Below are 27,463 nucleotides of genomic sequence, written 5' to 3' on the forward strand. Positions count from 1 at the left end.
TTGAGTGATTCCTGTTAAATAGTGTTCGTATGCTCATTATGATGAAACAATTACACACTTGTTCAAGTGTGTGTCCCCCGCGATAATTTGAGTTGCAATTTGACATCAGGGAGTGTACCCCCGTTCAGCGTAGGTTCTTGAGAAAAGGGAAGGCCGTTCTGACTTTTATAGTCAGTTTCCAATCGATGTGTCCTAGTTATATTTCAGTGTTGTATATTACCTCTGTATTCTTCCCACTATTATACACGTCTGTATAGTGTTGCTACCGCGTGAAGGTAAGTTTTTATCAATATTCTGTACTTTGTCATCCAGGTGTACCTGCGAGATCAAGCCAGGGGAACCATTTTAAAAACCGTACACCTATATACCAGTAACCACAGTCCCTCAATGAGGGACTGTGCAGTAACATATAGATGTGTTGATCTGCCGGTAATCCACTATCGATCTTATTGGCGTTATAGTAGACATCTCTGGCTCCCTGTTGAAAATGGACACTTCACATTTGAAACGTGTTGCAGTGTGAAAACTATAAACCATGGGGGTAAAAATATAAACTAACTTTACGAAATTAATTAATCGTTGTTACTTCACGTTGTTATTTCCGGGTTCAAAACGCATTTGCATTCGTGGCTCAGATCGGATTTCGCATTAAAATCCAATCTTGTCAATACAAGTTACACCGTTTGACACCAAATGTACATATCATTTAAATTCAATTACATTATCCACCAAAATGGCGGATAATTCAAGTCAACAACGCGGAGGCAATGTGTACACAAAGTTGTAATTAAGTAGAGCGATGTTCATTCGAGAGTGAAACTTTGTTTGTTTGACCTCGTATACATGTATGTAAATAGTTTGATGTGATTTTTCATCAAATAAAACGGCATGCCAATGCATGTGGGATGTGGGTGATCGAGTTTTGATAAGTTTTCTACCGGCCAGATAGTGGGACAATCCACCGGAAGCACAACTGAATGGAGTTCGCAGAAATACCGTGAGTCATTTAGAGAATACATAGTAATAATTTATTTAAAGACTCGGTGATTGCTGAAGTGGATCATAAATTTCGTTTTTATTCACGTCAAATAACCAGATTTCTTGTGACATCGTGAATGAAGGAAAAGTAATGTTTAAACAATTATTTTCACTGGCATTTAATTTTACTATTTCGGTGTTTTGAGCAATTTTACTAGGTTTGAACCATTCTATTTTTATTTTACGTGTTCACGTGGATTTAATTTAGCAAATTTTACTTATTATAGCAGAAGTAGTAAAATTAAAAACATTGAATAATTAATGCATTTACAGTGTGCAAGGGATTGATCTAGTGAACTATTTTATCACAGTCTGTGCTACTGTATGTTCACCATTCACACATTCAGTGCTATTAATTACTCATGATATGCAGTGATGTTATGGAACTCTTCCAAAAGAGTAAAGTAGGGAATATTTGAGCATTTTAAATTTATGTAGACATCTGCTAGTATGAATTAATTATACTTTTCAGTAAAAGATAAAACCCATTGAATATTTAATGAGTAGTACTCTCAGCACAACAAAGGCATTCCCCTTAATTTTTAGGCCAGACTTTTTTTTATTCCTTGTTTCTTGAGTTTTTATAAGTAAATGTTTTTGAGGAGGGCGAAAAAAAAAAAAAAATTTTTTTTTTTTTCCATTAGATTTGTGTGATTCTCAAAGAATTGTAAGTGAGATCATTGATCAGAGAGAAGAAATGAAATAAATTTTTATTCCATGTATAACCTTGTTGGCAATGGTGCCAATTGGGGCACAATTTTCAGCATTAATGAGGAATTTCTCGGTTTTTGACGACAGAGTTTCACAACATGTCACCACAAAACACGCCGCTGCCTCGTAATCTCAAACAGCACGCAGAGAAGTCAATACCCAAAATTCACTGTCAACCAACATGCATAAAATATAGATCTGCGTGAAACTTAGGTACTTTGATCATGATACTCCCATGAAACTTGGATTTGTTAGGCGGCGGGCAAAAAAAAAAATGAAGATAACATTTATTTTTTTAGCAATTTTTTGCACTCGCAAGTCGGCGGGCATGAGAAATTACGCTGAAATAAAATTTTATTTTTATTTCATTTTCGGCTGCTGCTCATTCGGCAGGTTTGCGAAACAAGGGATAATAAAAGTCTGGCCTTATTAAAATTTGTAAATTTCAATTGCAGGTGAATCAAATGAACCAATCAATGAGTACAGTGTGCAATGACATAATTTGAAAACAATTTACTGTTATTCAATCGACCAACAGAAACCTTGTTTAACTTTGAATTGTGAAATTATTTATAAAGATGAAGAGAATAACTTTGTTGAGCTAAGAGTACTCTATAAAGTTTATTTATTTCATTAGTTGATAAATTTAGTACCCTATAACCTCAATATAATGAACACCGTTATAATGAATTTCCTGATATAATGAACACATAGCATATGTCTCCCGCTCACAACAAACCCAATGTATTATGTACTTCATTATAGTGAACATTTCACTATAATAAACTAATTGTATGTCCCCCAAAGAGTTCGTTATAGCGAGGCTACAGTGTATGTCATCCCAAGAGATGCATCACTGCAATAATGAATGAATTATTTGTGAGAGTGATCAATCATTCCTCTATCTGTTCAAATTTATTTATGATTGACATTTATATGTAATATTGATCGGAAGGTTTTTGTTAAAAGTTCAGTAAATGTTTCATGGCTAAGTGGTATCAAAAATAACAAATTAAAACCTTCTGGCAGTGTTTCAATCACTGACTAATCTATTCATGGGAAACATAATGATATATTTCTGGATATTATTTCATGCATTTACAGCATCACAGCATAGGCGTCACCCGTGCATGCAAAAGTGTGTTGTCATTGTTGTTAACATGTTCAACCATGGCTGTAATCACAGCTTTCAAACATATCCCTACAAGGAGTGTTTCCATCACATAACACACCTGTGTGTCGTGATGCAGTATAACCTCACTGTTATTCATTATCATACTTTTTATAAATGCACTGTGTCTTCTTAGCTTGATCATCATTTGGGTTGTTTTTTGCGCTACCATCAGTAGAATACAATTCTACCAGGCACATTCCAGACTTTGTCAGGAGTTCACATAATAATTAACATTTACAGATGACACAAATTAAGTCAGGTGAGACAAAAATAACATTTAATGTTGGGTACTGCTGTCATACATACTTCCCCAGGGTTTCTTAGCTTGGGGGAGGGGTCATTCATTCACTGATTCATTCATTTATTGGCACCTTGCTGGAAAGAGTGGGAATCACTACAAGTTCATGATCTATTGACTTATCAAAGCAATCAGCACATGTGTAAAGAGTAACCTGAGTCATCTGTTTGTAAACTGGGCAGTTTTATTCCTATATATGGGTCAACCTTTAGTTGGGGTTTGAATTGATGTCATAACTCTGTTGTCATGTAAATTGTGTCGTGAGTTTAGTTGTTCTGATGTACATAGCTGATTCACTCACAAGTGTATCACACCAGTATGACATACTAGTATTTAGGTCTTAATTAATTGACCTTTATCTGCCCACCACCATTAGGTCTGTTTCTAAAAATAACTTTGTGTGGAGTTTATATGAGAGACATACATACTAAGTCATTTAGTTGCATACACAATTGAAGACTTTAACACGAATACAGGTAGGTGCAGTGTGTAGCTCAATCACTGTAACTTTGTATAGGGATAGACATACCGTTACATGTACTGGTTGTAAGTGCATATACCTGCCATTAGTGTAAACATATACCCTAGAGGAAAGGAACCCACTTTTTTAGGGTCTATGGTGTATACATATCTACATGGTCCATGGTTAATTGTAATTGTTAAATTCACTTACTGGTAAATAATAGTTTAATAACTAAACTTAGGTGTTTTATAATAGTTCATTACACTCCACTGTATAAAGGTTATTTTAAATTTTACCCCAGTATATCTGTGTTGTACTCTATCTAGTTAATTTGGTTTGTTGGCAATAGATATTTTTGCTGTAAAGTTATCCATAACAAGTCCCTCTGATTCTGTGTCTAAGTAACTAAATTTTATGATTTTCCTTGACTTGTAAATGTGTCTCTTGCAAATTAGGGTGGTTGTAACCCTTCCATTTATTGACAATCTTCTATTACTGAAGTACTTGTATTTTCACTTGGGATTTATTTTGGCTATTTTCGCTGAATGAATCAGTAAAAATAAAATCTGGTTGGAAATACCTTTTTTTGTCTGTATTTCAGTGAAAATGCTCAGAAATATCTTTTAGCAAAAATTAATTCCAGCTAAAATAAATTATTTTACAGTTCTTGAGCCACCTGTTTTTTCCCATAATCAATAAATATTTAGTTTTATGTATTGTAACAGGAAACCACCACATGCTAATGCTAACAATCTACTGTAATTTTACTTCTTATTGACACAAAATAAAATTTGTTTCAAATCTTTGTATATTAAACTGTTCAACATGTTTTTTGGGTTTGTATATATACCTGCATTAACATTAATTCTACAACCATCTCACTACTAATTTAAACCAAATCTGGATTCAAAAATAATTATTCATAATTTAAACCAATTGATTTTCACAGATAGAAACTTTAGCGATTACAGAATTCTATGGTTTTAGTGAAAACAAAATTTTCCAAAAATCACTGACACTCGTAAAATGCCAGAAACATATTCACCACAAAAAAAAAAAAATTTTAGTGATTCGCAAAATTCACAAAAATCTATCTCTTGCAAAATTAACGCAGTTTACATTATCAGAAGGTTAATTTAGAGACTGTTCACAAATGTATATATACAATACACAATTCAAGACAGTTTGATATGAAAGAGAAAGAATTTAGCGATAACTAATTGGGATTACCGATATTGCTTCCTTGTTTGATCATATGTAACCTTACAAATAATATTAAAGGAAACCAATCTGACCAAGGCATATGCATTGGGCGTCTAGGCAATTACTGTTGTTACCTCTATGAAGTTCAAGCTTGGCAGACCTGTTGATTCTGTGATTTACAATCTGCATCCTTTGAACTTACCAAAATGTTGGAGCAGTCTTTTCCACATTGTTTAATACTTGTCTGTTGCCTACAGGTCTTTTTATACATTTATTTCCTGAAATGTGACAAATGTTGACTTTCTCATTCAAAGGCATTACAGAGATTATTTAGGGAACTAAACAGAAAGGCATTAATAAATATATATCATTTGATGCGTAGTTTTTTCAGTTCTCATTTAGTGCAATTTTAATAATCGTATTCTATTCTCATATCAGAGAGAATCTTGTATATGGAATTTCAGATGGTCCACTGTTGGATTCAGTACATTTGAGTAAATTGCATACTTTGGGATAATATGATCTGACCTGGTTTGTAGTACCGTAGCATTCATGCACAACTCCTTAGTCAGATACTTTAGCCCGTGCTAACAAAACATGCATGAACACTTAGCACAGGCTAAGAAACAAGATTAAATCTGGTCCAGATCCTTAGCATGGGCTAAAAAAATGTGCGTGAACGCTTAGTTCGGACTAAGCGCCCAAAACATCATTGTATTCAATGTTCATTTGGGAGATGCACTATTACCGGTATATTTTATTATATTGTACATTAACTATTCATTTCAGTATGCCATTTCTGACATGACAATCTTTATTCTTGAGAAAGAAATTAACTGATGATGAGACTCTGTGCTTCTTCCTGTAATTCTGTAATCTGCTCTGTCTGAATTCATTTTGGTATTGTCTTATAACCGTAAAACTAACATGTATACCTTTCTAGTTGCTTTACTGAGTATTCATAGTTAAAATGACTGAAGATCTTGTGTATTCTTAACAAGTTTAGGGGTTCCTTAGCCCATATGCTAACCACCGTTTCTTCCTGTGCATGAACACAATTGGATCTATCTATATGCAAACATATGAGATTAGCCTAAATCTTACTTCACATAGCATGAACACTACTACCCCCCCCCCCCCCCGGTATATATTTGGTTCATTTTACGTGCCTAATAGTGATGCAATTTGCATAATAATTAACCAGTTTCATGAACTGCACACCTTATGACTAGAGTTAAATCTGATTAAACATGTAAAAAAACAATAGCCTCATTTAAGCCCTTATTCAAATTTTGAATTAATTTTGTTAAATAAATCTTGTCTCCAGTACACCAAAATTGTGATGACAATTTAATAGAAGATATTTGTCAATAAATATTTCTCAAGGTGCCACGTGTACCAGAGAAGAAACAATAAAATTATATTCTTATATACTTTCAATCAGATATTATTAAAAAATTAGCTGGCTATATATACCGAGAGAGAGAGATATTTAAATTTATATTATTTATCTTTATATACATTCTTTTAATAACTTTATAAAAATGTATATTTCATGAATTATAATTTTTTGCTTTTAACTAAATGTAAAAAATGAGCTTTAAAATTATGATTATTATCTGTCCCCAATACATGTACCATCAGCTCATAGGACTACTTTATAAGCTTTTTAAATTTATTTTTCAAGGAACCATAATAAGTCATATGCCTCAGGATATATGTAATCATAGAAGGATAAATGTATTCTGATTTTCTTTTATGTACGTTGTTTCCTGTAAGTGCATTTAGTGAAGCCCTGGATACTGATAGAAATAATCCAAATTGATATTTTCCTGGATGTTTCATTAGTTTTCACTTCCGTCTGGATGTTGTCAGATTTGTCAATCTGCACAATGGTCCCTGGGTGGCTATTTGATAAATTGTGATGTAATAGATTTGATAATTGATTATGTAGTTGATTCGGTTCTCTTACTTGATGAATTGAACCGATTTTAATTTTCCAAGAGAGACAAATATTCGCAAATTTTCATACAAAGTGTAAATATTTATAGCATTGTTCATTTCCTGTATGTTTCTTTTGACATTGCAAATTACTGAAAAAAACATTGTTTAAATATGTGCATGATGTCATCATTTGAAACTTGGCAGCAGGCAGAGCACTTCCTGTTGACCAACTACTTCAAAGATTTTAACAGCTTACTTTTTGAACCAACACAAAAATTAGCATATCTATATATCTATAGATATTTAAAGAGAAAAAACTTGATTTGATTATGTACCCTAACATTTTGTAAAGCTTGATGGCAGGGTAAAATCCAGGCTAGACTAAGCCCTGGTTTGTTTGATTAAAAACACCTCTCCAGACTTTTGACGTGTTTTTTTTTTCACAATAATTGTTATGTATATTGTTTCACTACTGGGTGCTCATGAATATACTTCCCACATAATACAGATATTGATGTAAACATAGGTTGTACAAGTAAGATCTTGGGGGGAACTGAGTGATTAGTAATCAATTGCAACATTGTTTACCAGTATTGTAAATTTTTAAACAATGGATGTCTATTACTAGGTATATAATTTAGTTCCTGTTTGCTTATGTGTTAATAATTGTTGAATTGAATCTGTTAGAATTGAAGCTTGAAGGTGAACATTTTTTTTTTTTTTTTGATAAACGTGATATTACTTTATGCTGATTATTGTGGCATTACTTGTTGAATTAGAAAATTTGTTTGAGATTTTTTGAAAGTCAACTATATGGACCTCTTTGTAAAAAAATATGACAGTTTCAGTAGTTTTTTTATATGCGCAGATAAAAAAATATTTTTTTTTTTTCAAAAATGTGACTGATTAACTGATTGCATTGCCTTAATCTTGTACTTGAAAAGACTAATTATGTGGGGGGTGGGGGTGGGGGGTTGTAGTGATTGGTTTTGGAGGGGTGGGGGTTATGTTTATTTACACTGTTAAATGCGTACATGTTATTAACAATGTACTTACAAATGATGTAACTTAATTTTTACTTTGATGTATACATTATGGTATCACTATTCATACATATACTCACATGTTGTACATATTTCTTCCCCCATCAAATGTAGTGTCATATTTGCCACAATTATAAAGAATCAAAACAAGTTATATTTGAATAATCCAGCAAATTATTAATTTATTTTTGATTCACATGCCCTTCTTCATTCTAGATGTGCTTCCAATACATGTAGAACCAATATATGTGACATTTTAAATTAATCTGAAAAATAAAAGTATCACTTCAGAGTACAAAAGTATTACAGTAGCCCTCATAAAATGTTCTATTTATATATATAAATATACAAGAGAACAAACCCTATATATATCTACCAATATGTTAGCAATATTAATGTTTAATTTTATTTATTTTATATTAATGGTACTGAACGTCAGCTTCAAGATGGGCTTCATCCGAGTCAAATTGTTGCAAGTGGAACCAGGAAGTCGAAAGATGGTTGATGATGGTGAAGTGTTTGATCCATTTTGTGCCATCAATGTCAAAGAAGCTGTTGAATCTCAAGGTGAGAACCCGCCCCCCTTTCTAACAATTTTATTTAATTATTTATTTACTTCACTCGCTTATTATGATAATCCAATTCTATGTCAAAAATCATCGTCATGGAGCAGCTGGGAGTCAAGATCAACTCTCTTGACTAACCCCAAATACCGATGTTTTCGTATGCGTGATAAACCACAAAAAACATAAAACACACTGTATCTCAGATTTACTCAAAATGTATTACCCTCTTAAACCATTGCTACAATTGTTTTTTCTAGTTGAGTGCATGCTTTATATATTCGTATAAGAGAATGTGGAAAAAAATGTAAATTTGATATTTTCAAAGAAAAAAACCTCGACTACATCCTCAAACCAGTTTACTTACTACCTGTACTAAGTCAGTTGTTATGTGACTAATTTCAAAAGACCATACATATCACGGGTACACCTATTGTATGGGAAACCAAACACGTTTATCAGAAAATCAAAATCAGAAACTTAAGTTCTGTTAATATTAAAATTATTTAAAAAAGACTATATGTACATAATCACTAATTTAACAGATTAATTAGTGTAAATATGATATCCCACGATTCCTTGGTGAAATCCCAGGGATTGTGATCTTCCCCTTTCAATAAAATTATTTTATCCAATTGTCAAATACTTATAAAAGTTACACATGTACCCTATACATATACATCCTGTAAAAAAGTGTCCTTGCATTTTTCTCTGGAAGGGTATATTGAAAGTACATGTAGCGAAACTAAGAAAACATGGCCTCAGCAGCTGTTTATTTTTTCTATGGAATTAAAGAACTATTTGCTCAGTTTCAGGATAAAACAAATCAACCTTGACGTGCAACAAGTACCAAACAATGATCAACAACAGTTAAATCAGTGTACTGTGTAGTGCTCACATGCACTGTAAGTGAACGGCTTAAAAAACATCTACCGTAATTAAAATCAGATTTAATTTAATTTTCTTTACTTATTTAAAAAAATGTTATTATTAATTTTTTTAATCATATTATTTGTTTTCAAATATTTTCTGAATTTAATTTTTTTGTAATTGTCTGATCCTTAAAGACAATGTTCAGCATCATAATATCGTGACCGTAACTTAACGAACCAACCAATATTGTTCTGTACACATATAAAAATGTATATTAACAAATATTCACATCATAACTTCATAATAGAGAAAATAGCAAAATATAGAATGAATGGTTATTCTTGAGTTTACTGCAAACAAACTTTAAAATGACGAGTGGCTAAGCCACCCTAAAATTGCCTTCCATTGACCCTTCAACATAAACTTCTACAAAATAACCACATAATGCAAAGTTATTTACCTGTATCTTAATTCACAATTCTGAATAATTATTTTAAATGTAAAATGTGTTTAGTTGTATTTGAATACTGAATTAAAGTTTTCTGTCACTATAAAAGTGGGAATTTTCTTAACGTTTGAGATTAACCCCATGCCTGAGCACACAGGCTGGAAGACAAAGAATTGCACATTTTGCTGTTTTGGAGTAACTCACTGCTTTATGTGACTTCTTCTGCTTTTACATATCCATATCATGTACCCTGGTATATGTTGAGCATTTAAAAAATAGAATTTAGAAAAAAATTTGAAAAATTATGATTATAAAAATATTTTTTTAAAAATGAACACGTAAACATATAAAAAAGAAAGAAGAAAAACCTACTAACATCTGATTTTGCTCAGATTAGGATTGCCATAACCCAAATTGCCATATACACACACGGTGAACGATTTATTTTCACAGCTAGAAATATTCACCTTTTCATATTTTATGGCATCCATGGAGAACAAATTTTCTGTAAGACATTGACACTCTGTGTTGTCGGTAGGACATCAGAGAAAATCCTAATGCTACAGAAATTGTGGATTTTCAATGACTTGCGAAATTTTGCAAACATTTGTCTATCACGAAATTAAAGCATTTTACGTTTACTTTTACATGATTTAGATTAAAAGATACAATTCTGATATGACAACATTTAGAGATATATAAATGTTCATACATGTATCACCAATTTTAGTTCTTTTACTGCTGGGTATTTATTGACATTTGGTAATGTAACAAAATTTTACCTACCAGGTAAGTAATCTATGTCTAACGAACAAAAGTGAAATTTGATCTCACGATATAAAATACAGTTGCAGGCAAAATTAAAGTGATTTGTTGTTCACGAAAAACACAGATCAATTACTACACTAGGAGCTTAATAATTCTGACATTATATTATATTAGGGTCACCACTTTCTGGAAATCCATTCTAATACCTCATCTCCTGAAGATTACTTTCCACATTTACGTGAAGTCGATGTGTATTAAAATCAAATAAATATAGTTTTCTTAATATTACCATGGAATATGACAGAATATAATGCTTGATACGAGTCCCATATGACATGTACAACTCTACGTTGTTTGCATCGAATTTTAATGTGCTGCATGATGAGTCTCTTTAACTGTACTCAATGTATTTTTTTTCAAATTTCAAATTCAACTAGAAATTAAAATTTTTCCCGAAAATTACCTTTAGCCTTTTCAGCCATTTTTTGCTGGTTACACGTTCAGTTTCATCATGCAGGTAAAATACTGTGAATGCATGCTATTTTCACTGACAGCTACAATTCACTGAGTTAAATCCACATTAACATGTAAAATAAAAATAGAATTTATTGTGTCCCTGCCAAACTAGTGAACTTAAAACGCAGTGAATATGCTCAAAATATCAACATAGTCAAATTAAATGTCAGTAAAAATAAATGGTTATACAGTAGAAAGAGTGAGAACGTCATTGTCTTTCCTGTTTATATAGCCTGTTTGCATAGCTAAAATACAAATATTCTAATTCCTGTTATCTATTTTTACCTCCATGGTATCATCAATAACTAACTCAAACAGAAGATCTCATTCACAAGATGTTTTCAAAGTAAATATAGCTCAACCAATCAGAGAAAGCTTTACTTCCATACCCGAATCCCTTTTGGACATGGTGAAACTGTCAGATGCATGTATGAGTAAAAATTCAATGGTAGATATATCATGTCTATGTACATGTATGGCTTTCCTGATACATATACCCTAAAAAATTACACACTAAAGCCAATAAATCTTATTTTAATTAGATTTTGAGATAGTCAACAGATAATGTCAATTCAACCATGTTGTTGTAACTTATACATGTATCACAGTATGGAAATGAAAAGACATTGTGTGTGCAGCCATATTATATTATAAATTTGGGAAGACTATATAATTGCATTGCCACTGGGGATGTATGCAGCTGTGATATTATATATTGCAAGAAATAAAATTGATTTTATAACATAAATTGTAAGCCTTGTATGAATATAATAAACAGAGGTGTTCTATGGTTAAAGACCTGTTTTAATGATTTAGCAGATAATATATGCAATTTTTGGCATATGTGCCCTTCTACATGTATATGTATTACAGATTTGCTTCTAATAGAGAAAATACATTAGAACATTTACTAGGTTTTTACAATTTTTTTTAAATACAAAAAAAATAATATCTTGGTTTTTCAAAATTTTACAGAATTTAGGTATATAGAGGATGATTGCGACCGATAGAAATTAGTGTATAGCAAAAACAAATATTGGACATAATTACTGAGTTCCAATCTAACTGGTTGTAATGATAAATGACATGAAGGTAATAGAAATGAAATGTTTCAGTTCAGTCATAGATGATTTATACTCACAATAATGAATGCCCCATAGCGCTACATTTAAAAAAAAAATAGAATATTGTTTCTTTGCAAGACAGTGTACGAGCTAAACAATTACAATATTTACTCGTGTATATAGTTTTAGGTTCAATGAAGCAGATAATGGAATATATATAGTCTTCTGTATTCAGAATCAGTCCTAGATACAATGTACATGTATCATATGGACTGATCAAATTCCAGATGAATCTTAATTGATACATTGGATAATATAAGCAAACATATCCACAATTTTGTTCATTGTACATATTACATTTTTCTAATACCATTATTGTGACATTTATGTCTTGTTATTGATTAGTTTGTTTATGGGTGAGTTACTACTATGAGAATACCACCAAGTATGTACGAATGCAGTACAGTGATCGTATCACCCAATGCCCAGCAGATAATAGTCTTATTGTTACAGTTATTTGTGTATACATGTACATCTATTCCCTGCTTGTAGTAAAAATAGAAATGAAAAAATGTTTTGTGCTGAATTTGAATTTCAAAGTCAACAAATTGGCATTCCTCCAGAGAACCGCAAACTTATGTGTATTAACAAGAAAAAGCAAACTCACTTGGATCGCAAACAGTATCAGTTGAATATTCAGGAACGGTTTTCAAGGCGGAATAATTTTCGTGTTGTAGGGTTCCAACTAAAGAAAAAAAGAAGTTTGTCTGACATGTGGAAGATATACTACGTGAGAAATTTAATTTGGTTGATATTATTATAGAGCGGATTCATCTTGAAGGTCATGGTGCTGGAAGTAGATTACCTCACATATTGGTCAAGCTACTATTGTACAGGGATGAGATACAAGTAATAAAATCTATGCGTACTGCCTTGAAAAGATTTTCAATATTTATTTTATATGACTTAACCAAAAAAGATCTGTTCAAAAAAATAAGAAATGCAGCACCAAGGTAGAAGAATATAAAACTCTCATTTTCTGCTGGTAAATGAAGATTGAACGGCCAACCTTACAAATTATTATTCCAATACCCCCTGGCATACAGGAGCTCTTTCTAAGCTTCTTTTGATCAGACTTAAATTATCTGGATGCCATAGAGAAATCAATTTACTCTTCATGATACAATCTTCGTAAGGAAAATCATAATCATACAGACAGTGCAAATGATTTATGAGATGTGACAGTTTTGTTATTGTATACGAAATGAGGAAACCCGTAAATATTTATCAATACATGAGAGACTGACTTGTAAATTTAAATCCAGGTATACTCATTATCTCCAATATAGCATGTCAAGTCTGTGCCAACCATGTGACTGTTACACTTCATGAGTGTTATTTGGGTCTTATATGAAAAATACACTGACAAAAACTTTGGAAAAGTTTATACCTGGCCAAGTGAATTTATGTCTGCATTCTGTACAACTAAGGCAATGTAATTTGTCCTGAATTGTGTTCAGATTTGAAGTTTTATCTTTGTTGTGAATGTCTTAATGCAATAATGCAATTCATGAAAACATTCCAATGTCGTGTATATTCTCACCACAATAAGGAGGATAATTTGGTTGTCATGTCAACCTAACTTTTATGATTTACTGCAAACAGCTTCATGAGACAAATTTTAACAACTTTCAAAAATTAAGATAAAAATGAAAAATATTGCAGCATTAACATTTTTAATTGCAAATATTGATGGTATCAAAATTTAACTGATTTACAGTATATCTGTACTTCCTACAAGTGTTAGATTTGGAAAACTGAACCAAAACGTCCCAATGCTGGTAACTATTACCGTATGTACAATTTTCAAGAGCTATGCGTAGATGATTCAACCTTTTTTGGCCAAATTTTTCAGCACTTTTTTATACATGTATTCTTCAATATTCCAGGAAATGAACCCTAATTTTAGAGCAAACAGACAAAATTTCAGTCAATTTTCAGTATTTTTTTCGGTTTTCAATTTGGTTATTTTTCTCAATATTTGAAGGAAAGTGCAGACAGACTATAAACAGTACTATTTTGTGAATTTGTGATGAAAAGGTTGAAGTATTTGTTAACAAGTGAATGACAAATTATCATGTAACATAATTAATTATCAGTAAATTTGTAAATTGGAAATTCTTGTGGCTATTAATGATAGAAATTAGTCTCTAGATCTTGCATCTCACTGAGCTGCAATTCCATCATCATATTTGCATATCAATTGGAAGGACAATTTTATATAATTGCACGAGAAGATATGTAATACATTTTATCTGTTATCATAAAATTGTTAAAACGCTTCCATTAGTTGTTTTACCTTTATAAAAATTGATATTTTTTTCTTTAAATGAAAAAAAAATCATGCTTTTTTCAGTGATATCAACCCCATCGGATCACACTTCAAATTAGATAATAATGAATTCCACTTCAGTATAAATGCATTTTTTTTATCCCCAATACAAAAGATGTTGTACATCAAGTTTTGTCTTTTCAGTTATTGAATTGCAAAAACTACAAAAATTAACCAGTTTACATATTAAAGAAAACTAATCTAAAAACTGATAACTCCTAGAATTTTTTTTTTAGATCTATTGCATATGTAAGTTAATGACAAATAATGTAATCATGTAAAATTGATAATTAATTGTCAGTTACTTCATAAATTGAAAATTCCTCTCTAGGTCTCACTGAGCTGCCATTTCATCATCTCATTTGCATATCAATTGGAAAGGAGACAATGTTATGTGATTGAATCACTCAGTGATTGTCACGAAATGTACATATACCCCTTTAATATCCATATCATTTGTGGGTTTTTGTGTTGAAACAATAACATTGACCTAGCTGCTGTTCAAAGTGAATACTCTTGTGTTCAGTGTAACAGCACCATCATGTTGTGACTCCTCAAGGGGTTACATGCAGTATGAATAAAATAAGAATGAGCATAATTATGAAATTTGTATGTTCACGTCAATAAAACTGAATTTTTAATTTATAACCAAACAGACAAAATGTGACATTGCTTCTACTTTTTAATCAGAAAATTTGAATTTTTGCCAACATTTCAGTGAAAAATAGCAGACTATAAATGAAACTATTTTGACTTTTGCACTCAAAGGTTTAATAATGATGTAAGCCATACATTAGTCATACTTTTATTCATTTCTCTTCCATTCCATCATTTAGGTCATGGAGTGCAGCTCGTACAAAAGAAAAAGACAATTTATCCCGATTGGAATAAATGTTTTGACGCTCACGTGTACGATGGGAGAGTTGTCCAGATTGTCATCATGAATAGACCAAATAAAATGCTGGCTGAAGTGACAATTGGTGTTGATGTTTTGGCGCACAAGGCTAAAGGGAAAAATGATAGTATTGTTGGCATGTGGGTAAGTTAACTATTTGAGGTTTATGATAATGTTGAAACTTGATCAATGCAATGCAACAAGTATTCCTCATTCTTTGTGCATGAGGCCAAATTAACTTTGTGTATCAAATGAGTAAAGTAAAACATGGCATGTATTTAATTTAATAGCATGTAAATAGCTGGAATATGAAATAAATGCATATGTAAGGCATTTTAAAAATATAGCCCTAGAACGGCATTCCGTGAAACAAAACAGCTTTCCAGTCGGCCATTTTGAATTTGGTCTGGAAAAAAGTTATGTATATCAAGGACTAATTATGTTAATGTACATATACAATTCAACTTAAATATGTCTATGCACAACTGAGACATTAAAATAGTCGTCATTCATTCATTTTCAATTGGATCATAAAACAAATGCAAGTGCATACATGTATGAAGTACATGTATGACGTGATGTGCAATGTGTGAAGTTTACATATCTGAGGGACACATGTGTACACAAAGGTGAGATTACCAATGTCCCCGTTTTCCAATGTTCACACAGTTGACTGCATATTAACAAACTAGTTGCAATGGTTTCACTGGACCCTGGATTTTATTATAATGAGCCATATGCATGAAAGTGAAAGGATGTTATAAATCATTGTATAATATGTACTGGTATTGAATAGACATCAATGTGTGTTGATAAATTACCGGTAGATAGTTTTCTATTTTTACCATGGTGCAGATATCCATGTTATGACATTGTCAGTGAACACACAAAAAGCATGTCATTGAAGAAAATACGACTCTGCATGTAGTGGTGATGGCAATCTCAATAATCTATGATTGAATACATACAATGTACTTAGCCGGTCCTTTACTGTTCATACTACAGTAGTAAAATCGCTAAACACTTGCAATGTAATTTTCAAATCCACTGTTATCTTTGGTACTATATGGTACAAAATCACACTACATTAGCAGTTCTTTCAAATCCATCCCTCGTATATTTTGACATTGCTTGTACACAGCATTTTTTTTGACTAGAATTATTTTTGTTTTGCTCGATTATAATAAAATGAAAAGCTTGTATAAATTTGTTGTGAAATGTTTAAAAAATAATTCTCAAAATGGTTATCCAATGGTTATCCATCATCTTCCCTAATTTAGCACTCTTATTAAAATGTTTTCAAAAAGCATGCAGACTCACTTCAAAGTATTCCAAAGAGTAGGAAGTGTGCAAAACCACTGTGTGAGAGTAACATATGATACCACTTTATGTGGTATTTCATTTGGTTGCTGCAATTTTAATTATACTTATTCTATTATTCATCTCTAGAAATATTTTTTTATTTCAACGCCATTTTTATGGATACAGTCAATGTTGTCTACATCCCCTGGTTTTGATCAGCTAATTTGACTACCTCCAGCAGACTATTCACAGGAGCATAGCTACGGAGCTACTGCATGTTGATCTGGTCGAAACGCTGGTGAAAACAGCCAAAGTTGAGAAAACAGCACAAACTAAACTTTGAAGTATTCCTTAGCAACCAAATTTATATATGTTGCTGATGTAGGGATATTCTTGTTGTACTGTACAGGAAAGTCTCAACAACTAACCAAAAGTACTAATAATTTTTGAACTTTGCTTAGTGAAAATACCTGGATCTCCACCCACTGAGAATATAGGAAATAAGATTAACCAAATTGATTAGACCTGGTAGCCCAGCTGATCAAAAGATTACATTGTGAATTCCACCTTAAAAAGAAGAAGGCTCACCTCAATGACACCTGACCTGAAATCGCATCAAAACTATCACATTGCAACCAAATGTTTCTGCAAATTTTACCTTAATTATTCCAATAGTTTGACACATAATAATAATGTTTGGTTTGGCCAGATATTACTTCATAAATAAAATAAGCTGCTGAATTTGTTTTATGCTTTTTATTTTAATAAGGACATTTTATTTTATATAGGGAACCCAGAACAGATCAGCACTGGCATGTTTGTCTACATAATATCAGTTGTAATTAATCATGCTTTAGTTCATCATGAAACAAAATGTGAGATGGTTGTGAAAACTGTGGTTTGATGTATACTGTATTTGCTCTATTAGAAGTGCATCTCCACTAAAAGCACATTAAACCAAAAATTGCTAAAATATGATTCACTTTGACAATAGAAATACCTCTGTAAATTGATTGCACTATTAATAAGAAAAAATTTGGTACATGTACTATTAAAATGTAATAACTTTCCTGCACAAACATTAAAACCAATGCTTATTTGTAATTTTTCTTTTCAATTATATTATTTTTTAGTTGGATTTACAACCAACCGGGCGAGTTCTTATACAAGTTAGACACTTTGCTGAAGATGGAGGTAAAAATATCCTAATTTTTTATATTTGTTTTAAGCATAAATTTAAAGAGATTTTTTAGTCATTTTACTCTTGTTTCATTGGTTGGAATGAACAAGAAAATAAAATCATGTTTAAAGAGCTCAATACATATTACTGGTTCATATGTTTTACATTGAACACTGAGGGCTCCTATTATGATGTCATACATGAACACATTAGTAGAAATGTTCTTATTGAGTTTTCTGATCAATATAATTCAGATGGTAGATATCTGTTCATATTCACAGCACCCTCTATGTTTTGAAAACAATCTGAATACAGTTGATGGCTTATTTCTATGTTTTAATTTTGCATCTGTCACTGAGTTCAACTAACTACATGGGAAGATTGCTGGTTCTTTGACCTTTACAATTTACATTAAAGGTCTGATGTGCATTTAATTTTGTGTAAATTCTGCACATATTAATAGTTCATTGAAAAGAAAAACCACTACACTTTTAAAACCATGATATGTGACAAAATAATTTATGTTGAATTGTTCAGATCCGGAGACACACATACCAGATGCTGGTTCCCAGAGGCCACTTCTTGGATTGGCGCGACGTCAAGGAGCTATTCGTCATGCTAAGATACATGACCACCGAGGGCACAAATTTCTTGCAAAGTTTTTTCGCCAGCCTGCATATTGTTCATTTTGCAGTGAGTTTTTATGGTGAGTTTATGAAGAAAGCAAATTTATTCTAACTGGTGTTTTCACAGACAACATTACTCTGCTTACATTTGTACGTGGTTTAGAAGTAATTTATGATAGTAACACACAAAATGTGTGGACAAATCTTGCTGGCCACAACTTGCCCAAATGAAGGGTCCATGAATAACATAACATCTTTCACAAAATCAAGCTGCATAATTGTTTCCACATATTTTGAAAAAAACAAACTTGTTCATGACCTTCATTCAAATGTCCATTTGATCTTACATTATCCAAATATTTATAGAAACATACATAAAAAATAAAAATAGGCTTTTTAAAGATCCTGAAAGTGTCATGTTCAATCCTGCTGTCTTTTGATAAGGTGACTGATAGTGCCCTAACGTCATGGAATCATGTGATTAATTGTTACGTAACATTTATGTCACTTTCACAGGGGTTTTGGTAAACAAGGCTATCAGTGTAAAGGTAGGTGTTCATTTTTTTATTCACATATTTCTATTCAGGTGAAATTAGTATTATTGCAGCGTGGTTCCTGTTTTTGCCAAATAAATGCCTTTTATCTTTATCTTTATCTGTTGTGTCATAAAAGTAACTCTATTATATACATGCGAGTCACCTTCTACTAGGTCATATTAGCTTTGTATTAAACCTTTGAAAAAATAACAAAAATCATTCTCTTTGTTAAAAAGCACTTCTTTCATGTTTCTAAATTTCTAATATTAATCAGAAGTTGTTCATATACGTGTACTAGGAACATAGTTCATAGTTTGTTTCCATGTTAATATGGTTACCCATTCAACCAAATCTTGGCATACAAAAAGAATAATGAAATATTACCCACAATACATTTACAAGTTCACCTAAAAACTATGCTTGAATTTAGGAATTGACAAAGCATGAACTTTAACGAAATTGCCTTTATACCTTTAGGAATAGTGTTGGAGAAAATCAGTATATTTCCAGTATATTTATAAGGGTAACGAGACAAACTTCTTAGGCATAAAGACAATTGCCTCTATGAAGTAAAATCCCTGAAATTAAGAGTTGTCTTGTTATATTTATATGAAATTTATTGTATACAATTTCTGTAAGGTATTATTTCTCTCTTGCAGAATGCACAATGGCTGTGCATAGGAAGTGCCATAAAAAGATCTTGACTAAATGTCCAGGAACTGGTGTAGAAACACTGGATACCAAGGTGAGTCAATTTGTAGTACTGCCTTAATAACCTTCTCACCACCAGACTTTCTTCTTTAATATTTCTGGAAATGAAGCCTAATTTGGGAGCCAACAGACAAAATTTGATTTAATTTTAGGTTTTTACTCCAAAAATTTGACTATTTCTGCCTTAATCTTCTGAAGGAAGATAAACAAGACAATTTTGTGATGAAAAAAGGGAACTGCTGTTTGAAAGGGAGAGCAGAGGTTTACTGATGCCTTAGGACTATAATAATTCGCATGCATTTCGAGAGAAAAAAAATGTGGATTCACCAGAATGTTGTGACCCACAGTAATGCAGAACAGAAGTGAATCTTTGTGAATTATTAACATACATCAATTGGAAACTTATTTGTCATTTCCCATAATTCACACAAATTCAGACTATCAAATATGTCACATAATATTCTCAAGAGTCCAATAAATGAAAGCTATCAGAGTGCAACTTTAAAGCATAAATATATAGGAGTAGACTGATACCATTATAATATTATCAGAGTTATGGATTCCCTGCAGCCATCGTTAGATGACGATTCTATAGAAGATAGTATACGAGCTTCAAACAGTGTAGCATAGAATCATCAATAGAATTATTGTAGTCAGTCTTCTACATTATCTTTTGCTGCCAACATAATTGCGTTGATAGCCTTTAATACGGTAGTTGCGTTAAATTTACTATTTCAAGTAGTTTACCTTGACAGACCGATTTAAAGGGTGTAGATGTAATGCCAACAGATTTCAATGTAATTTTCCATTGTATCTGAAAATGTACTAATACTGTATTATTCACTGAACTTCAGCAAAATACGTGTATTGGGATATATATAATCATAGTCACTTGTCCGTTATATACAGTATTTGTCTCAACTTGTGGAATAAATCAATCCACTATCTTACGATTGACTGGCAGCATCAAAAAAAATAGTAGAATATTCCAAAACATTTTGTATAACTAAGCTGTGTTTTCCATGCTATATTAGTTTTTGTTTCTAAGCGAGTATGATGCATGAATACATCATTTGTGCTAAATTTCTCAGAATTGCTTCACCATTTGTTGGTACATGCCCAATTTTCATACATTCTTGAATGTTGACTCTCAATCCCGAAATATGATAGAATGATGAAATAAATATACATCGGTACCTATTCTAATTTATTTAATCCACATGGTTCTTTACAGCGACTCAAAGAACGTTTTAAAGTAGACATGCCTCATAGATTTAAAGTTCACAACTATATGAGTCCCACTTTCTGTGATCACTGTGGTACAATGCTGTATGGATTATTCAGACAAGGTGTGAAATGTGAAGGTAAGACAGTGAAAACATTGTAGAGATCTTCCTTGAAATGAACTAGTATACAGTACTGAATTATAAGTGTACATTCTGGGTGATCACATCCTATAGTTGGATATGACACAAATACTTTAAGCTATCACTCCTGTGTTATCATCCAAACCACACACAGTTTCTCAAACTCAATGTAAATGTACTTCCAACAAATTGTGAGTATTCCTACTGGTGGAATAGGTGATTTTCCGAACAATTGCGAGATCTCGCGAGATGCATGAAAGACGCGCGTCTGCCGCAAAAATCGAACGATTTGATTTTGAACTAGAAATTTTTTATTTCGCAGCTTACATTGACCGGCCGATCTTCGACAGAGGAATATTGCTTCCGAATACCCTCACTTAATCGAAATTGCCTATCATCAAATGTGGACAGCACATTATTAAGCATGGAAATGTCCCCGAAATACTTTCGCGTTTGTCGAATCCCACGCGATGTTTGACGCGACTACGACGCTATGACCTTTGTTTGTCCTGTTTTTACGTTCGATTTCACGAATAACGCGTGATTCTCGCAGTGTACGGAAAATGGTCTATTCATAAATGTGATTGGAAACACCTGTAAATTATGTTGCAATAGTTTACATATGACTGGGTATATAAACAAAAATTGGGGGGGGGGTTATTGAATTGACATTGAGAATGCACCTGTAAACTAATACTATACATGTAGTCATGGTTAGGCATTGGCTGGTGAAAATGCTACATAATAACAAAGCCTTAAACCATGCTGATACTTCCATAGTGCATATCTCACTTATTAAGTACCTTGTTATGAAAGGCCCCAAAAATACTGTTATATTTGGACATTCATTCATCCCTCCAATTGAGAGCCATTGTAAACTTTCGGCACCATCTACAAAATGATGTTGTAGTCTACTCCTAACTTAATAAATATTGATAAAAAAAATTGCCAAATCTTTTGATCAAAAACTAAAAGGACGATCTGAAACAGTCTGTATTATTCAAAATGATGACGAAATTCAGTGATTATTTTACAAAATTTTACAAAATATTTGCACCGAATTAAAGGATTAAACATTTACACATTTCCCCCCCCCCTTTTTTTCAATTTGTTTGTATCACAACCTGTAGCAGAAAAAGATAATTTAATCATAAATGAACAAATTATAGAAAAAAAAAATTTGAAAGCTTTGTGCATGAATTTAATAGCTTATTAAAGCACCACAATGTTCAGAAGGCTTCAAAAAGCAGTATTTAGAGATCTACATATAATTTTTCCTTCCTATTATCCTGGTGCAGCTCAGATACATGATACATTACTATACACAAGTATATTATACTGTGTGACATTTTTACATTTATCAATTCTTTAATGTCCATAGCATAATTAGGTTCACCACTTGAACCCCCACATATTTATTAGAAGGATCTTAACTATGTTTATTTGTTTTCAGTTTGTGCAGTAAACGTACATCATAAGTGCAAGAAACTGGTGCCCAACTTGTGCGGCGTCAATCAGAAATTACTTGCTGAAGCCATGGATGCAGTGGAGGTGAGATATAACAAAGTATATTGTTAACCACTAACAACACCAATTTATGTGGTGTACTTAGTTAAGAGGTCATCTCTTTATTGTGGTTTAATTTTAAGTTTTTGATAATTTGTTACAGCAAGCACGGGTAACAAGATCAAATTCTGAATATCCAATGGTTCCTGGTGCTGATGATGAAGATGATGATGATGATGATGATGACGATGAAAGGTGATTTCTTAATTCTGTTTTTAAAAGGCTAATCATGAATACCAAGAATTTATTCATTTTGCAATGTATTAAAAATATTCCTGGTCAATACAAGTATTTTGAGTTGGGGGGGGGGGGGTCACCAGCCTATTGTTTTTGGTTGTACATGTGTATTTTAGTGGATGGCGGCCATTTTGTTGGTACAAGGTTTTTACCATTGGCTCTTATGGTGGATAAATTGTAGGCTGATGACTTAGGATGACAAAATTATATATTGTGACTGATGGTGTACTATTTGTTGTGGTGAATTATTTCAAAAAACTGGGTATCAAAAACGTTCAAAAAATTTGATATAATAAAACAATGAACATTACATGTGATTTTTATGACCAACTTTTTTTTAACCAACTGATTGGTTACAATATCAGAAGCCAAACAAGAACAAGTTTTACTTATTAACATTTTTTTTCAGAGCTGTATATGAGCCTATGTGGGAGGCTGTAGGTCCACCACCCCCTCAGCGTACCACCAGTCTTAGAGGAGCAGTTGCAGTACCTCCTCAGGAAGTCAGAAGATTTTGTAACACAGACTTCAATTTTCTCAAAGTTTTAGGAAAGGGTAGTTTCGGAAAGGTAAATACAAATGTACTCATGCAATGTCTTCCTTTTTTTTGATATTCATAGTTTTCAGATTACCAGTAGTGACAAGTAATTTTATCATGCCTGCCAGAAAAATGCCATGCTTGACTTTCACCAAACAGTTATTTATATGTAAATTAATTTTACTGTTACAACTTAATTGTCTTAACAATATGCACTTTCGATATTTTAATAAGAAGATAGCTGTCATGTTTGAAGATTTTGCTGGTTGGGGAGAATGCTGCAAACATTTTCAAAACTCACACAATCTTTTCTAAATGTCGATACTTCTTTTTGTCACTCAGGTGCTGTTAGCAGAACTAAAAGGAACAGATAAATATTTTGCAGTAAAGACACTTAAAAAAGATGTGGTTTTAGAAGATGATGACATTGAATGCACTATGATTGAAAGGCGGGTATTAGCATTGGCATGGCAACATCCATTCTTGACTCATCTCTATTGTACATTTCAGTCAAAGGTTAGTAAATATTTTTTGTGTTCTAATCTTGCCCTTTTCACATGTCTACTAGAAAATTTTAGTTTTAAGTTAAAACTGTTAATTGTCTTCTCTTCTACCTTGCCCTGCGTACAGTGCTGTGCGTACGGGGACGCGTTCGGTTGATAGATGTCCCCACCACAGCCCTGCGAACTTCCATAGACAAAGTTCGGGACTTTGAAAAATATAACTTTTTTTAATGAAAGAACATGCCCAGGTACCAAAAATGATGATCGATTACCAGATATATCCAGAACTCCCAGTTCGGAGTCCAATTGTGGATGAAATCGGCTACTTTGCCTTAAAAACAAACGCATTCTCTCGCGTGAATGAAATTAAAAATGGCGGCGTTTGGTGGATAATTCCTCCGGTACCTACGCGTTGACAGTTAGTCTGTCTTTACTAGTTGTTATTTAAAGACATCTCAGTAATGGTTGTTACGGATAACTATCGTCATTTCAGCCAATTTCGGCTGGGAAACTACTTATTTTTAACTCGCGCACCAATTACGGTGCACTCCCGAACTTTGTCTATGGAGGTACGCAGGGCTGTGGTGGGGACATCTATCAACCGAACGCGTCCCCGTATACACAGCACTGTACGCAGGGCTACTCTTCTACCATACAAAGTTACCTGCACTGGTGCACTTGGTGCTGTGTGATGTGAAACCACAAATCATAAAATACATGCTATATAGCATGGTTTTAATAGTTTCACTATGTTTTATACAAAAAATTTATCCAAGTCAAAGTAGTAGATCATTACTTATTTCTTCCTCTTATCTAGTGATTGTCAAATTATATCATTTTGTTGTGCAATATCGAAGCAATATTAGTAATGAAACATTATTCCTATATATAATTACTATTAGTAGTACCGGTACATGTGCTTACATGAATTATTAGGTGTTATTCTTGTCCAAATAATATTTGAATGATTCAGAATAGAAAAAATGTGCCGTTTTATATGCGCTACATTTGAAGATTGGCTTCTGATAAAGCAAATATTGTGTGCTTATGATAGAGGGCAAAAATGCTACGGTCAAAATAAGTCATAATATAATAAATGCAATTTTTGTTTTTTGTGCACTTGAATTAGAGATTAGCCCTTCTAATTATATATTAGAATATCACAGTATTGCAAAATTATGTAACTAGCTCTACAGAACGGGAAGTTGCATGCACATTACACCTCTATATTTTCTTGCCACCAAGAATGTGTTGTCATTTTCTAATCATGTTATTTTTGTAGGAACATTTATATTTTGTAATGGAGTATTTAAACGGCGGTGATTTAATGTTTCATATCCAGCAAAATGGGAGATTTGAAGAAAAGAGAGCAAGGTATGAATTGACATTTAAAGCGTTCAACTATGAAAGTATAATCAGTGTAAAATATAACTTTAAAACTGTTTTAATTCCACAAGAGACAAAATTTGTGAGATGTAGAAGGATAAATATACACTGCAGTTACAGATCTAATGACATTTGCTTTGAGAAGAGATTTATCCACCACATTTTGCTGACATTATCTTCTTCTTTTCAGGTTTTATGGTGCAGAAATCATTCTTGGTTTACAATTCTTACACCGAAGGGGAATCATTTACAGAGATCTTAAACTTGACAATGTATTATTAGACAAAGATGGTCATATCAAAATTGCTGATTTTGGGATGTGTAAAGAGAATATACTTGGCGATAAGAAAGCCAGCACGTTCTGTGGGACGCCAGACTACATAGCACCTGAGGTGAGTTCATCCCTATTCTTGTTTATCAACTGTTATTACTGGCTGAAATTTCTTCAAAAGAAAAATAAATGTTGTTATTTAATTGTTTGTGTATTTACCGGTAATTGTTGCAATGAAAATTCCTAGTAAAAAACTAATAACTATTTAACCTGTCTGCATGAAATGTTATCAAAATAACCCTACCTCTATCGATGTTAACTATAGTTATTTATTTATTTGGAAAATCTAACAGGAACAAATCCAGTTTTACAGTCGCCTTGAAGTATTATTCATACAAACATACACTCTAAGCCTAAAAAATAAATATACAAGTAACAATTATATTATATCTTTACAGGGGGTGATTATAACGCAACACAAGTTTGTATTTCATGTAAAAAACAATGCATTTTACACGCAATATGTACGTCACTACGAGTCTCATATCAAACACCACTGCCCTTTAAAATAACAAAGTGAATTTAAGTAAACAATGCGTGTTATTGGCAAATTTATAAAATATGATGAATATATCAATCAGTGAATTTAACAATTTCATTAACAATACTCGCATATCAAGCAATATATGACTTGGAAGTTGGAGATGAATGTAAGAATCTAACTGTTGCATCCTATATTACTGTTGCAGTGTTATACATGCATTTTATATGCAGCTAATAAGTCGGTAATTCAAATGCTCAAAAGACTTCAGCAATTTACTGGTACTTTTCAAAATGTCCTAATTTTGTTCAATTATTTCTGACAAAGTGTTTTTTCTGTTAAATTTATTGTTTTAACCCTAAAATATGGCAAATAATTAGAAATGTTCCATGAAGCTAAGTTGCCACCTGGGCCAATATAATGTTCTGAGGTAATGTTGAGACAACTGAATTAATAATTACATACTGTAAAATTCTTGACAAGTTAAATGTAAAATATAGGAAAAACGGTATATTCACTGGATTTTATTTTCACTGAATCATTCCTTTGATGAAAATTAATTTCAAGCAAAAATAATGTATTTTACAGTAATATGACAGAACCCCACTCCCTCCCCGTGTAGAACGCGTGTCACTGTCTGTGTGGACATAAAATAATCATACATCCAATCTGAATCACTGTCCGAATAAATTACTCGTGGACGTTTAGTTGGATCCATGACAGGACCAGAACTTGAACTGGACTACTATGATACACAGTTTATTAGTCCCCGTTCGGACGAAGTCCGAAAACGGGGACTTATAATTCGGTCTCCGTCCGTCTGTGCGTCCGTGCGTCCGTCCGGAGTCATATCTCAGAATCCCTTGGACCGATTCTGTTCATTCTTTGCATGTGCCTAGTACTTTATGTGGGACATATGCACATACAGTGGTTTAGCGATTCAATTCAAAATGGCCGACTGGCAGCCATCTTGTTTTTTGAAAATGTTGTATTTTGGACATGCTTTGTCAGTTTTCATTCAAACTTGGTACATAGATTATACATGTTAGGATACATGTCCATTATGATTTATTTCACAATTGGATCAAAGATGGCTGACTGGCAGCCATCTTGTTTTTTGAAAATGTCGTATTTTGGACATGCTTTGTCAGTTGTCATTCAAACTTGGTACATAGATTATACATGTTAGGATACATGTCCATGACGATTTATTTCGCAATTGGATCAAAGATGGTCGACTGGCAGGCATCTTGTTTTTGTTTTTTTATGCGGTATCTTGGACGTGCTCTGTCAGTTTTCATTCAAA

The 27,463-nt window shown here is 32.5% G+C and overlaps 1 protein-coding gene across 1 annotated transcript in view; it reads left to right on the top strand.

The window, feature by feature from the left end:
- The first annotated feature begins 116 nt into the window (after positions 1-116).
- Positions 117-27,463, top strand: part of LOC100370583 (protein kinase C delta type-like) — a 32,490-nt gene continuing 5,143 nt past the window's right edge. Inside the window, exons 1-14 of the mRNA XM_002740267.3 lie at positions 117-275; positions 8,314-8,441; positions 15,335-15,537; positions 17,829-17,889; positions 18,413-18,581; positions 19,018-19,049; positions 19,697-19,782; positions 20,983-21,112; positions 22,569-22,666; positions 22,785-22,876; positions 23,328-23,487; positions 23,799-23,972; positions 25,242-25,333; positions 25,536-25,737. Coding sequence (XP_002740313.1) covers positions 8,321-8,441; positions 15,335-15,537; positions 17,829-17,889; positions 18,413-18,581; positions 19,018-19,049; positions 19,697-19,782; positions 20,983-21,112; positions 22,569-22,666; positions 22,785-22,876; positions 23,328-23,487; positions 23,799-23,972; positions 25,242-25,333; positions 25,536-25,737 — 1,620 coding nt within the window. The 5' untranslated portion in view covers positions 117-275; positions 8,314-8,320. The remainder of the gene's footprint in view (positions 276-8,313; positions 8,442-15,334; positions 15,538-17,828; positions 17,890-18,412; positions 18,582-19,017; positions 19,050-19,696; positions 19,783-20,982; positions 21,113-22,568; positions 22,667-22,784; positions 22,877-23,327; positions 23,488-23,798; positions 23,973-25,241; positions 25,334-25,535; positions 25,738-27,463) is intronic.

This window comes from Saccoglossus kowalevskii, chromosome 3 (assembly GCF_978046115.1).
Source record: "Saccoglossus kowalevskii chromosome 3, keSacKowa6.1, whole genome shotgun sequence".
NCBI lineage: Eukaryota > Metazoa > Hemichordata > Enteropneusta > Harrimaniidae > Saccoglossus > Saccoglossus kowalevskii.